Consider the following 14,436-nt stretch of genomic DNA (forward strand, 5'->3'; position numbering starts at 1 on the left):
CATTTTTGCACATTTTCTCAATCTGTACATACAAATTCAAAAATATGAAACAAAGCATATATATATGTTGACGTATTCTAGGTTAAATAATCACTAATTCCACAAAAACATCATGCGAAAGTATTCTCCAAAAGTGATGTCAGATTCAAGCCTGTCAACTATGTCGGTTGACATTACGGCTAGATTTATGGTAAAAGCCCCTTGTCTGTATATCATAAAAGATACGATAAATAATAAATAGATAAAAAAATCAACTAATACAGGCTATACGTAAGTTACATTGTGGCTTTATTTAAAAAATCTCGATATGTCTGATCATATAAAACGTGACATGACACAGACATGAAACAGATTGATTCTACGGCGCTTTAGTTCCTTTCAAATGACGATGTATTCTTACAATTTCTTGAAGATCAAACGAATCTGACACTCACGCAAATTATGATGATATCAATATGTGATATTCCGAAATACCCTCCATCTAAAAACCGTAATTTACTGAAAACACCCCAAAATAAGCGATAATAGTTCCACCAGAGCGGAATGTTGTGAACTCCCAAGTCCCAGTTGTCATAGCAATATTTAAAATCGCCGACGGTCACTTTCAACGAACATTCTCTGACTGGCTTGAGAGGAATTTCTTCAGGAAATATTAATTACAGAATATTCCAAATCTGAAATGTCAGTCACTAAGATTATCTATTTCATAAACCAGGACGTAACCTTCCTTCCATGTAAATAGAAATAGTGACATATATATTTCAGAATCTTCAAGTTTAAACGTGGACGGTGGAACGGAAGACCGCTCTTCTGTCTACCATTTAATGATTCAAATATTAGTAGACCCTCCAGCACCTTCGAGATTTTTCATGTATATCTGATGAAGAGTTCCTCATGTATTTCTCATCAATGAAGCATCAGTTTGTGCCATAAAGCGATAAAAAAGATGATCATTATCAAAAGAGTGTTTATTCTAATCTTGTTTGTCACAGTTCTTCGCCATCGGGCCAGGCTTATTGCTGAGCGATCGACTTTCGTGTGTGTCGACATGATCTTCTAATTTCTTCGGCGGTTTCATGCAATATACAAGTATTAGCAGGATTACTGTGACGAAGTGACCCCAGAAGTAATTTGCCCTGTCGGGGAGAGAGAGAGAGAGAGAGAGAGAGAGAGAGAGAGAGAGAGAGAGAGAGAGAGAGAGAGAGAGAGAGATTATCACAAATAATAGTCGTCGTTTTAAATTCTTCTCTCAATGACAGTGTCACATCTCAAGGCACTGTTTAATCTCCTACAGACCTAAAATAAAACGTTTCCAGATAGTGTTGGCTCTAGATAAAACTGCACGTTTGAAAACAACCGAACATGTTTCAGTGACTTTTCTCCGGGCAGTTCAAATAATTTTTGAGCTTTAGGGGACTGTTGTTAACTAATGGATGATTTACAACATCCATGTGGTGTTCACAAAAGGGATAGTATCACTGTACAGTAAGTAGTCCTACAGTTTTAGAAAGCTGGTCACGAACCTATTCTTCATTATAGAGAAACACGAATGAACAAACTTTGATATTCCATTAGCTGTAAATTATAAATTATTTTTCAAGGTTTTTCCTGCCTTTTTGTAAACGACAGTCTCTTCTGCTACTTCTCTTTCTGTACTTCCAAAATTCGGTTAAGACACCTAATGGTCAATTTTGAACACAGCTACAGTCTATGGAATGTCCACTCATTGTTATTGTTGACAACTAAACAATAGTCCAAAGAACAATAATATGTTTTACTGTGTCACCGCATTTTGCGAGCTATTCATTACGTTTGTGAGGCTGATGCATTACTTTTAGAGGAGAGCTTTATTATTTTATAGTATAAAATTCACAAAAATATCACCAAATGTCACAACTATTGTCGCAGCATGAGGCCAAGCGGCATTGTAAATCTAGCTGTGTAAACAAGAACGGTCTCGATTCCGACATTACTGAACAAAGTTAATAGATGTTTGGTGTTAGAATCTACCCAATCAGGGTCATGTTCATATTCACACCTAGCATGAAAATATTTTTTATGAAAATATTTTTATGTTGGTGTATAGTTGAGATTAGCGCGACTACTTCCATGCAAAAAGTAATTGCCATCATAACAATAGTCAGTAAAATATTTAAAAAATACCTCCCAAACATCACTATACGGGCATTGTTGCGCAATAGGAACATGACTAGATAGCAAGGTAACACCAGCCAGTGGCCAAACCATGTTATGAAGTCATAGAAAAGCTTCCTTTGTTTCGACGTTGTGAAGTATGGACGGATAACGCGTCGACCCTGTAATGTATGAACATGAAATACGTTGTTTTCGCTTTCCGCTGCATATGTTGATTTATGAAGCTTATAATAGTGTATAGCCAGGAGAATGTTATCATATCTGTAGATATTGATGAACTGTGATATCATACATTTTAAAAGTTAATTATTTTACAGAAATTGCACTAATGCATGCTAATGAGATGGTCACAATATGGCCAAGACACGCATAGGCAGTTGATAATGGAAATACAATATATAAATACATAAATAAATACACAACAGAAGACGCCATCAAATACGGATCAGAACGAGAAAGGGATATGTAAAGACACGAGTTCATTGCTGCAAAACCAACCAGAAATTTACGTAATGCATTAAAGTAGAGTTTCCTATAATGCATTTTAAGTTAAAATATTATGTCTGATTTCTTTCTGAGCTATTCATGGATTTGTTTACTGCCATGTCGTGTGACGGTAGAGGTATTGTATCATTATAAAATAAAGGCTACTTACCCTTTTTTGTGCAATGGCGAGCGTTAAACAGCTTACACAGAACCAGATGTATCCAGGTAGGAATCCATGCCAGATCATCGACAGAAGATATGTTAGAATTAAATTATGGCGGCGAAGACGTTCATAGCTGACGTACCTCAACCAATTATTGATAGATATATGCCAACAATCTATACTCTCTTTCATATTGCTGCACAGCTGAGAGAGAGACAGACAGAGAGAGAGACAGAGAGAGTGAGAGAGGCAGAGAGAGAGTGTGTTTTTCACTGTATTTCAATAGAAATGAATGTAATTTATCAACTCACACACACTATTTGCTAAAAACTTTCGAATTTTGTCACTTCATCAGGTCTAGATTTACAAGATTACATTTATCGATACAGATACACATTCGACCTTACATTCGTTAAAAAGTAGCATACCTCTATATTCAGCTTGTATTATCAGCGGATATACACGAACACGAAACCGTAGCAGATATAGATAAAGTCGCGCAATAAACAGAATAAACGGTATGTCCGTCTGCCTGTTTGTCTATCTGTCTGCATGTTTTATACATCCTCTACACGATGTACTTGTATAACCCTAAATTTATAAACACACTTTTCTGTCTTCTTTCTGTCTTCTCCATGCAATGTGACAAAGCCAGTGTGATGCACATCACACGAACACCATCTCTGCCTCCAATAAATCATAGCTTTCACTTGTGGGCGCGGTTTTTCAAAATAATGGAGCGTAAGAAACATTAAGGCGGCGAGAAGGTTCATACATGTGGGTCTTTTATCTAATAATTATTATTTCGTCCAAAGCATGCCTGCTCGAACACGCAAAAGCTCCGGCCAGAAGTTAATAGAGGAAAAATTAAAATGTCAATATTTACATAAGCAGGTTTGATATGTATGTTGGATACCAAGTCCCATTTGGGTTCACCATTGCTGTCGTAACCATTGAATCCAAAACCTGAAATGTTACATGCCACATCACCTGGAAGTATAGGGAAAGGAACAGGCGTCAGGAAATGGGTGTGTGATAGGGATATCTTGTGCTACCACCGATTCCTTGAATCTTTGAATTAGTAAAAGCATTGAAAAAATTGCCGCCATAATTATTTGACGTCTGTCTTCTTGTTAAAACTGAAAACTTCCATGCATTGGTATACCGCACTGTTTTTGGAGAAATTATTGTGTGTCATAATTGAATACTTTGATGACGCAAGGAAAGACTTTGCACCGCTTGTCTGAGGCTGGCATGAGAAATTGTATGCTCCTATAGCCCTTCTACGCCAGGAGTGTGAGAACTTCACTCTGGAATCGACTTGTTTTTACACTATGCATTGTCGTGCGTGAGTTGCATTTTTCATATTGGTCATTCTCTGTCCCTACGCCTGTGGCGCGGTGCGAGTATTAATTTGCGTGTGGTATGTCTCGTGATGTGAAAACCGAACTGTAGTGTTGGCAGACGACTTGCTTCAAATCGAAAGGTTTTTACAGTCTCTCTATCGCGGATGAATATGTGAACAAATACTGGAACATTGTGTTAATGTCGTTTACTTTGACTTGTGCATCTGAAAATCACGATCAGTAACGCTGCGAAAGGTCCCGACTGCAAGACCGAAAACTTTATCATTATTTATAAACATATTTCAAAAAGGATTTGATGTGGATAAATGCGAATATTTTTTCCAATAGGAATGAAATAAATCGAAGATGTCGAAGCCATTCATGCAAATGGTAATTCTCTAAAGAGGAAAATGACCCCACACGTTCATGTTCTGAAATTGAATTTATCACCCGTGGGGGAATTTGCCTATCATACAACCCATGGGATAGAAATTCTCCAACTCGCATGCAAGACATTCCATCTCAGCCAATTAGGATGTAGGATCTTATTACTCTTACCACAGGGTGTTGTCTACATGTCCGTCCCCAGGGTTGGGTAGGTGTTTCGTTGTATCGCTAACAATCTTGCGTCAATAACGAACGCACCAGCAAGGTATCTTCAGTTATACCTTGCTGGTGCGTTCGTTATTGACTTTGTCAAATTTAATCCGGTGATAATCTGGTGAGAGCGTCCACAGATTAGTAATTTACCCTTGATTACTTTGGCTAATTAGGCACTCAAACTTATCAGATAATAGACGCAGCATGTTGATAAAACGTATACGCAAGATTGTCAAGGGCAGTGCTAAGTTAAGACCGAAACACCAAAGGTTGGTAGAATATATCTTTATTAGCGATACAACGAAACACCTACCCAACCTGGGGACGGACATTTAGACAACACCCTGTGCTCTTACCTAGTATCCACACAACGGCGTAAAGTGGAAGGAACACCAGCCATACACAGGACCACGCATAAAGCACACGATACACAAATGCAGAAGCCAGTACAGGCTTACCTATAGAACACGGAGAGGAAAGTCAGGCTTGTACGACACGCATGCGTAAATGTGTTCTGCGAGTGAGTATACCTTCATTTGAGTCACTTTGTCGCTTTGAACTTTTGACGAGAAAATACTTGCCGGGAAAAATATGTGCACTTATTTATAATGAGTAAAGTTGTATGAAGAGTTTAGTTAAAGTAATAGCTTGAGGGGCAGTGGATAGTTAAAACACGCACATATGGCAAACGAAACTTATTGCATTTAGAAAGTCATATTTTAAGGGGCCGTGGATTATTAAAATATGCACATGACAAACGAAGGTAATTGCATTTAAGGGAGGGGGTTTACCACAGTGACTGTTTCGATTATTGTGCAACGATTCGCAGGAACAGGAGCCCGGCAAAATACGGGCAGGTGGGGTCCATCTTGAATTGGAAGTATTTTTTATCAAACAGCACAGAGGGGCGGAGTTTTCATGAGTATCCACCCTGTCAGAAAACCCGTTTCAATGTAAAAAATATTGTTGTGCTCGCTGAATGCGATGAAGAATGCCTGCAGCTAAGACGAGGCAATGCGTAGGTGACAGCAACGTTTTAGGGTCAAACGCTACGAGTTTCGTTTGCCGTGCGCGTATTTTCGCTTATCCACGGTCTCTTGATTCTTGGCTTGTTGGACATTGGACCACGCGGTACTGGTATGATAGCTGTTGATTCATAAAGCATGATTCATGGAGTGGCGAAAGCCATCGACATTTATCAACCTATGTTATCCTCTAGAGGTATTCGTGATGTCATCGTGATGTTGACGGCAGCTAATATGATGGCTAGTGCCGTTTTGCGCAGGACGTTACTCTGCAATGAACAAAAGGAAAGAAAGACCGATTGATGAATACTAACCAAAATTTTGTTGTAGGGCAGCTATTTAAACATTTCAGCAGGAAATGACGTGCCTTTGCAGTAACCATTCACAAGTAAAAAATAGTTCCTTTGAAGAGCTCAACGAAATATCACACCAAGTTTTGTAAACTTTATATGTTGAGTGTAAGGAAATCAATTGTCTTTTTAAGATCATAGTATATCTTTGTAACCAACGAACATTTTATTGAAATACTTACAGTCACTGGTGGTTCTTTGTGGATAACAACTTCTTTGCCGTCTTTTATAATTTTGTACGGCACTACATGTCTTCCTTCTATGAAATCTATGTAGTCCTTGTAGAAACAGAATGGACCTACTGCCAGTGCTTGGAAATGGAATAAGTAGCTGGTATACTCCAGAACGGATGGAATTCGCCTGAATGATTGCAAAGTTAAAGACACGTTAAGACACCTCTAACCATGTTGCCATAGCATGAGTTGTTCAAGCGGTAGCGCAAATGTCGAAATAAACTTTATTAGGCTGACAATTCACGTTTGTTTCTTATTCAGTCCCTTCGCGGTGCCGCCACAAGAGGAACCTTGGTCTCTTACCAAATAATACGTCGCAGCGTTTTTATTTTATCTTGTAAGTTTAGTTTCTCTGGCGAGATCAAACCACTGGAATGAAAACGATTAAATATCTGTCATTTCAGTGGGATCTGTCATTTCAGAGATATGACGACGGTTAGATTACTGTTCAGAACTCTGTGATGAGTATATGCGTGATCCAAAAGACATTAACATAATTGGTCGTAAGTGGCGCTGTGCCTATTTTTTATCAAAGGCGAAATCGGGCAGATGAGTGGATTCTCATTGCCAGGGTTGTTAAGTGCAGCAAACGTTGACAGGGGCTTTCGGATTGTTTTGACTGACTGATTACAAACAACCATAGTGCGCTCTCTCTCTCTCTCTCTCTCTCTCTCTCTCTCTCTCTCTCTCTCTCTCTCCCTCTCTCTCTCTCAATATGATCATGTGGTAACTTTATGTCGGTTACATGTAAAAATATCGGCAAAGAGAGATTCGAAACCTGCACTTGAAGTATCAGGGTGCCCCATCTTCAAAATAATTAATATGTCTTACCGGACAACCTTCTTGCTCCGGAAATCGCTAAGTTTCGCTCTATCTCTTGCAAATCCTGACATTATTAAAATGAAATACCATAACAGATTGAGGTATTTCATTAGCAATACTTTTGTTACTTTCTTAAACAAAATATTAAAGAGAAGAAATTCGCAAGAATGTCGATAAAATGTATGAGGAAAAAACATTAGAGTTATTTACTAGATAACGAAATGCAAGTTCACCTGACGACATATTTACAAATAAATGAGAATTATGCCGAACTCTCAGTACGTTTAATGCTATGCATCATAATATTCCATCGATAAGACAAGACAATAAGCCGGTAGCAGTACACGGAGACAACTGACTTACCATCATGTATGCTCCATGCAAGGCTTGTTATTTTTGCAGTGAATATCATCAACGCTCTGAAAAACAAAGAGGTCGTATATACCAGAAAAATGTAACCATATGTCGACTTAAGTAGAAGATCAGTGACATTAAACAAAATTATAGTATATGTTTATAACATTCAAACAGAGTTTAAAGTTCGAATACTGATATCACGGAGTACTCACCTGACTACATTATTGCCGGGACTGTCATGTAGAAATTCTCGAAAATTTACCACAGTTAGGATTCCCATGGCCACTGCGAAGACAACTTTAGGCATATACGTCGGATTCAAATATACCATTAGAATATAACATAATACTGCTTTTACGAGTAAAATGACTACACCCCTGTAATAAACAACACAATACAAGGGGTTAATGATATTTTTGACATTAACATACAAATCAACCATACTCGACTTATACGTTATCAAGTTGTCACATAGCAAACTATATTCGCATGAGAGAACGCACTCATAAATGCATAATATTAAAATGTTTCTAATTTTAAAACTATGAAATCATTATTAGAAAATTGCAAACATTAAGTAACTTTACGATGGAATTACTCAAGGTTCTTCTTTACATTGTGCGATGGGTGCTTGAGTACGCGCTTCGAAAGTGGAAGACTTAAGACTTTTGACGAAACTTTTAACCATTCTCTACCAAATCAACATTGTATAAAATTCGAGGGTCACCGTGTAAAGGTTAGAACTAGGGAAACAAATCACCAAACATTTTGCGATATTTGAAATTAAAAATGTGTCAGATGGATCCCTATATTAACTCCATGGAAAAAAAAATAATTTAGGATTTTCGAAATACTAAGACGGTGAATTGTTTCGAAGAGCTTTAAAATGAGCCCCCACAAGTGGTAGATCATAAAAGAATTGTAGAAATTTTAGAGTCCATATATCTGTCCCCGAGGCGCGTTTTACCTTAACAATTTAATCATTCGCCAAGATTGTCAGACAAATACTTCCACGTTCATCTCAATTGACTGAGTAGAACCTGAGAATTCAATTGATGTGTATGACGTTCAGATTCATCTTATGGCAACATGACTTCTGATAAAACGGTGTTATTGGTAAATAACCCCTCAATTCAAGTTTCTCAGTGGGAAGGTCAAAAAACACCACGGCAAACGATTACAGGAACAATTAAATTTTTGTGACAATAAAAGGTGAACGATGACCTGAAGTCAGTCAAAAAGTGACAATCCTCTCCTTCAGCTGTCAATGGTTGGACGAACTTTGAACTCTTACCATGAGTGTAGATAATAGCTGAAATAGAACCCAATGCCGATTGCCACGATATGTTTTGTTGTGGCGTCTGCCCGGCTTGGATGTAGGAATATTCTGTATGGTATTGCTAGAACTATGGCAAGTACTAGTATCACGGGAACTGTCGCCTGGAAAGGTGAAAGCACAAATGATTCAGAAAGTTAAAGCATGAATCAGACGAGTTGATGTAATTATTCCGTGCGGCATCAATTGTAAGCTTTCATGAAATCTGTATTCCAAAGTCACCAAGTTTACTGCTTTGCAGTAAACTGAAATGTTAATACTATATAATGAGTAGAATAGTGTAAATTTCGAGGACAGAGAAATCGCGATTCTCTCTCAATACAAGCACGTGGCAGTTGCACAGTATCCATCTTCTATGTAGCCTTGCAGTGAACACATGGTAGAAGTCTAAATTTCAGAAACAGTTTGCACATATATGGTACAATACGACAATATAGCAATGTAAGATATACAATATTTATGATGCTACTTTGCAAAGCTAAATATTAAGTAATGACAGCAGCGCCTTCGAAGATCAAACTTTGCATCACATACAAGCGTATTTGCGAAATGACGCGATCTCGATTTCGCGATCTTGTTGGCAGTGGCTGCATTTAACTACTTTTGCCTTTCTTCTAACTGTGTTCAAAGAACTTAAACTCAATGCTACATCCCTCGTTTACTTAACATTATTCTAATTTGGTGCAGAGATTTTTTGTCGATACAAGTAAATTACAATACATCGGGGAAAATGAATAATACGTTAAAATAGTTGTTCATTTTTGTTTAAGATTTTGACAACATGATCACGCAAACAAAATATTTGCCCATCGTGCTCTAAACTAATTATACTTTATACTAAATTTGAACTGGGTCGTTCGAGCCGCTCAGATGACGCTTTCTTCGGGCAGTCGTTGTAATATTTGATGATTTTTCCCACGATTTTAGTTTAAATGTAAACTACGGTTTCTTTTTCTACTCTCCAAAGCCTGTTTACTGTGTTTAGATACATATCATTCAGCTTTCTACTCAGCCTGTACATGTGTAAACTGCATTGTTATTTTGACAAGTAAATTCTGGTCTGTACATATGACACTAAACTGGTCCAATAATTATTTTCATTCAGGGTAATTCATTACCAGGTCCATGGGACATTGTGATTTACGAAGTCAAGCAGGACCATCCTGAACCACTGATAGTGGTGGTACCAGGTGTCCGGAATGGGTAAGCGTACCCTGCTAGCATGCTACACCCGTCAGGATTGGTCCCAAAATTGTCAAAATATTGTATAAAGTGATACAGTATATGAATCACTGTAATAAGTCAAAGCCGGGAATGCTGTCGCTAATCATTTGAGTGGCCGAGGCGTCGTAGTAGGCCACAACGTCGTCTTATGGACCGTAGAACTTTTGAAAGTCCTCACTATAGTCTTTTTGGTGTGTAAACAATAACAGTGCAAATCTCACGTTCGCATATAGCACGTTGTGTTTTTAAACTGAATAGTGGGTGCTTAACATGTATTGGAGAATAGAACAGTTCACATACGAAACAAAATAGAGAAGTTGTCATGAAAAGTTACAGCAACTGTTGCTTGAAAACTTATTTATCAAGCTACACGACAGTTGAAAGGCCAGAAAAGTGATGACATCTTACCTTGTCAACCGGCAATCCCAACAATTCGCTGAGTTGTAAAATTACGTACCACAAACTGGGCACCATTGTTAGGATAGTTTAACGGGACCTTCTTCCTACGGATAAATGACAATTGGAGTGAATTGGTTAATTCGTGGTCATTCGTTGGATCGGGAGTTTGTGATCACCCTGACAATTACACTTGGTAAAATTTCTTACAGAGTGGGTTTTAACGGATGAAAAGTTATCGACGAATGCAGCAGGCATCACTAAAGGTAGTATGCACCTCCAAAGTGAAAGACTTAAACTTTTGCTCAAACTTTTCGTAAGAAATCTTTCAACCACTCTCTTTCAAAATCAAGAATAAAATCGGGGGTCACCGTGCAAATTTTGGTACTAGAGAAACAAATAACCCAAGATTTACCGATATTTGAAATTCAAAATGGCCGTAATCCATGTGTTAACTCTATGGAGAATAAGATGAATTTTCAAATTTCGAAAAACTAAGCCGCTGAAAATTTTTCTTACACCAAGAGCTTTAAAATGAACCCCCACAAGTGGTATATCAGAAGAGAATTGTAAAAGTTTGAGAGTCCGAATGTCTGTCCCCGAGGCGTGTTCTACCTTAAACCACTGTATAAAGAATAATGTTAGCAGTGCGACGTACCGACACGACTCCTCTACAAAGTAACATGACCTTAGTGGAAAGTTGATCACACAATAAAATGATTATACAATTAAGACACTTATGTGCAATTTTTGGTATGTTAGTAATAAATAATTTGTATGTACACTTTTTTATCTCGACATTCAACAATATGGCAAAGAAAGTATTGGATGAAAATCTTTGCGGTGAAAGTACCCTTGCCTAGATTCTCGCAGTAAAGGCTGTTAATTTTATATGCAATTATCCTTCCCAAAGCAGCTTCCTTTAACGTCGCAAAGCAGCTTCCTTTAACGTCGCACAAATTCTTCCATGAAAACTTTACAAAGTCTGTGTAAATACTTTGTAAATAGGATATCTCAGTTAGCATCCCAGCTGCGTATAGCATTAATTGGTCATGATACTGTGACAGTCATATACTGAAATTTAAACGGAAGGTTTATGCATTTTTCCCATATCCTTTTATTCGAATGTAACTTTTCTCTCAATTTACTTCAATAACTATGGAATATTAATCCTTGCAATGAGGACTTTGGATGGAATAAACTTCATTTCATCTATTCATACAAGTAAAAAGTATTAAACAAAACACACACACATACACACACATATACATACTGCAAATTTACATATTCCAGGTTAAGTAAACAACAATTGTTGTACAAAAGCATTATGCGAAAATATTGGTCAAAAACGATCTGTATTCAACCCTGACAACTAGATTTCTTTGTGTACGTAAAAATGTTGATTTAAAAGGAAGCCTCTTCATACAGTTTATACCATTGTTGAAGTTACCTCTGTCTGTATACCATGCAAATGTATAACACATATTATATATTATATTGCCGAGGTCGGTCTGACGGCCATCATGGCCGCCACGAATTCGCTTTTGTCAAATAAGGTATTTTAAAGTGTACATGTTAGGGTCTAACTGCAGCCCATGTCAGCTCACGTACGACATTTGGTGGCGAGCCAAAGTTTTATTCTACCATGCTATTAAAAAGACGATGTGTAAACCTAGAGATTTCACTAAACACTATACAGACGCCATTATTTATCTTAGAAGCTTTCCAACAACAGTGTCAGTTGTGTGAGGCTGTTAATTTTAAGACATCATGTGAAAGATATCAAGAATCGTTGTGAGTTTAGAACTGGAAAGGTAGTATCGATCAAAAGAACTAAAATGTAAGGCAACGTTTGGCGAGGCAGTGAGAGCGACAATCGAGCCAAAGTAAACAGTAGGTGTACAACATCCAAGGTCATCTAGCCTGCGATGGAACTCAGTAACGAGTGCGACCAACGTTGTCGTTGAACCTTCAACTCACCCCATACGAAGTAAAATATTTTACGGAACTCAGTAACGAGTGCGACCAACGCTGTCGTTGAACCTTCAAATCACCCCATATGAAGTAAAACATTCTTACCGCAATGCAGGATTGTCACTTTGAGTGTTATGAAGGACCAAAATGTCGGGTGTGCTACCCAGACTACAGGGGACACATAAAAGCGATAGTGACCTTACACATTGAGTGATCGGTCACGGTTGAGTTCATAATAATAATAATAATATTTTATTGCTTGCTTGTAAATATAGGATTTACATCACATTTGTGGCAATAAAAGTGTGATACAAAAATAAGTTAAAATTTTCGTCAATAAAGATAAAGTATTACAGTATAATAATAGTAGCTAATAATAAATATAACTAGGTATTTCTTTGTTTGTATAAAGTAAAAATATAATCTGCAAGTTGTTCATTAAAAGAGAACTCTTGTTTTGTTAGTAGAGAAATAAGCTGATTTTCAGCATTGTCGTTTGGGAAGTTGATTTTACTGAAAAAGTTCTTTCTTTGGACTTTGTATTTTTGACAGACTAATAAAAAGTGTGTTTCATCTTCAATACTGTTGGTGTTACACTGATTGCAGTATCTTTCAGTAATTGGGGTTTTTGGAACAGTGTGTCTTCTTTTTCAATTGCTAGATCATGATTGCTAATGCGAAGTTTGGTGAGTAATTTTCTTTTCTCACCTTGTAACTGTGTTAAGTAGGGTTCTAATCTAAAATTATGCTTTATTTTGGCATACATTCTTAGTTTACTATTTTCATCAGTGACCAATTTTTTCCAAAAGACCTCATAATTGTTTGTTAAATTTGTTTTCATTAATCCAGTTATAACTTTGTGGTGTTTAAGTGATGGAGCTTTATCAAGGAGAAAGTCCATTCCATTGTCTTTAATTAAAGCACTTAAACAGTTAAACCAGGATCTATTGATCTATGGTGTTGTTTTTGGTTTACTGATTTACGGTTTATGAACTTGTATATATAGTCATGCGTCATTCACACTCATGTTAACCGTTAAAAATTCATTTGAGAAGCAAAAATATTAAAGCTGGGAATAATGTCAGTGGAAAATTCAACAAATACACGCCACGACTACGTGTCAAGGTCCATCTAGTTAAAATGTAGAAAGAGTGGAGGACTCGAGGCCATAAAACAATAACCTGTAACATCTGTGCTTCAGATATCAACCGAATTGGTGCCAATTAGGTTATTCGCGAATAACGATGTTGACAGTCGGTTACCTAGCATAGAAGGCTGCAGCTGGTTGGCAATTCTTAAGTTTTTTTTCGGCATTCAAATGATGTGGACGTTGTCACTTCATTAGCTTATTGTTTGATGATTAAATTCTTTTATGGGGATTTAATAGCAGCGAGCGTTCAAGTTATCAAGGATCGCAATGAAAGTACATGTTCGATACAGCGAGGAGAGACAGTGGATTATAAATACATTTCTTTGTTGGAAATACGGTTGATTGAAGAGGGTGTGTAGTGCATATTCCTTCCAGACGGTCATTCTTATTATCTCTTGTGATTCATCACGCTCAAGCTAAACGCAAATGAAATATTGTAACCGTTGCGTACGACGCCAGGTAACGCAAAAATATGCGTAAAACGCCATGGCTCGTGGAATATGAACCATATTGGTTTAGTGATGTAGACATGGAAAATCAACTAGTTGGTAGAAACATACATATTCTTTAGACAGTTGTCCGTCATAGAATATTTTACACTTACAGTATTGGTCTAAAGATTCCAAAATAAATAAATTGTGCGTATCTAGGTACTCTAATTCAGAGAAAGAATAATCGTAACAACAACATCATGCGAAAATGTATTTAAAATGATCATAAATTCAATCCTTTGTTGATGAAGATGATAACAAGCACATTTCTACAGATTGCACATACTGATTTTAGCTTTCCGTAAATTTTAGGTCTAGATCAAGGTAAG

The 14,436-nt window shown here is 37.2% G+C and overlaps 1 protein-coding gene across 2 annotated transcripts; it reads right to left on the reverse strand.

The window, feature by feature from the left end:
• Positions 1-263: 263 nt before the first annotated feature.
• LOC139140130 (lysophospholipid acyltransferase 2-like) lies at positions 264-12,701 on the reverse strand. Of its 2 annotated transcripts, XM_070709173.1 has the most exons (13): positions 12,572-12,701; positions 10,505-10,599; positions 8,831-8,976; positions 7,749-7,913; positions 7,543-7,598; positions 7,189-7,243; positions 6,307-6,484; positions 5,953-6,043; positions 5,106-5,207; positions 3,690-3,793; positions 2,810-3,007; positions 2,164-2,315; positions 264-1,136 (listed from the first exon to the last, which is right to left on the reverse strand). In XM_070709173.1, exons 2-13 carry the CDS (start codon positions 10,568-10,570, stop codon positions 974-976), a joined length of 1,476 nt encoding a protein of 491 aa, XP_070565274.1. In that variant the 5' UTR covers positions 10,571-10,599; positions 12,572-12,701; the 3' UTR covers positions 264-973. The 2 variants fall into 2 exon arrangements, with proteins under 2 accessions (XP_070565274.1, XP_070565275.1); XM_070709174.1 differs by lacking the exons at positions 264-1,136; positions 2,164-2,315; positions 3,690-3,793 and having other exon boundaries at positions 2,816-3,007.
• Positions 12,702-14,436: the final 1,735 nt, after the last annotated feature.

This window comes from Ptychodera flava, chromosome 9 (assembly GCF_041260155.1).
Source record: "Ptychodera flava strain L36383 chromosome 9, AS_Pfla_20210202, whole genome shotgun sequence".
Classification (NCBI taxonomy): domain Eukaryota; kingdom Metazoa; phylum Hemichordata; class Enteropneusta; family Ptychoderidae; genus Ptychodera; species Ptychodera flava.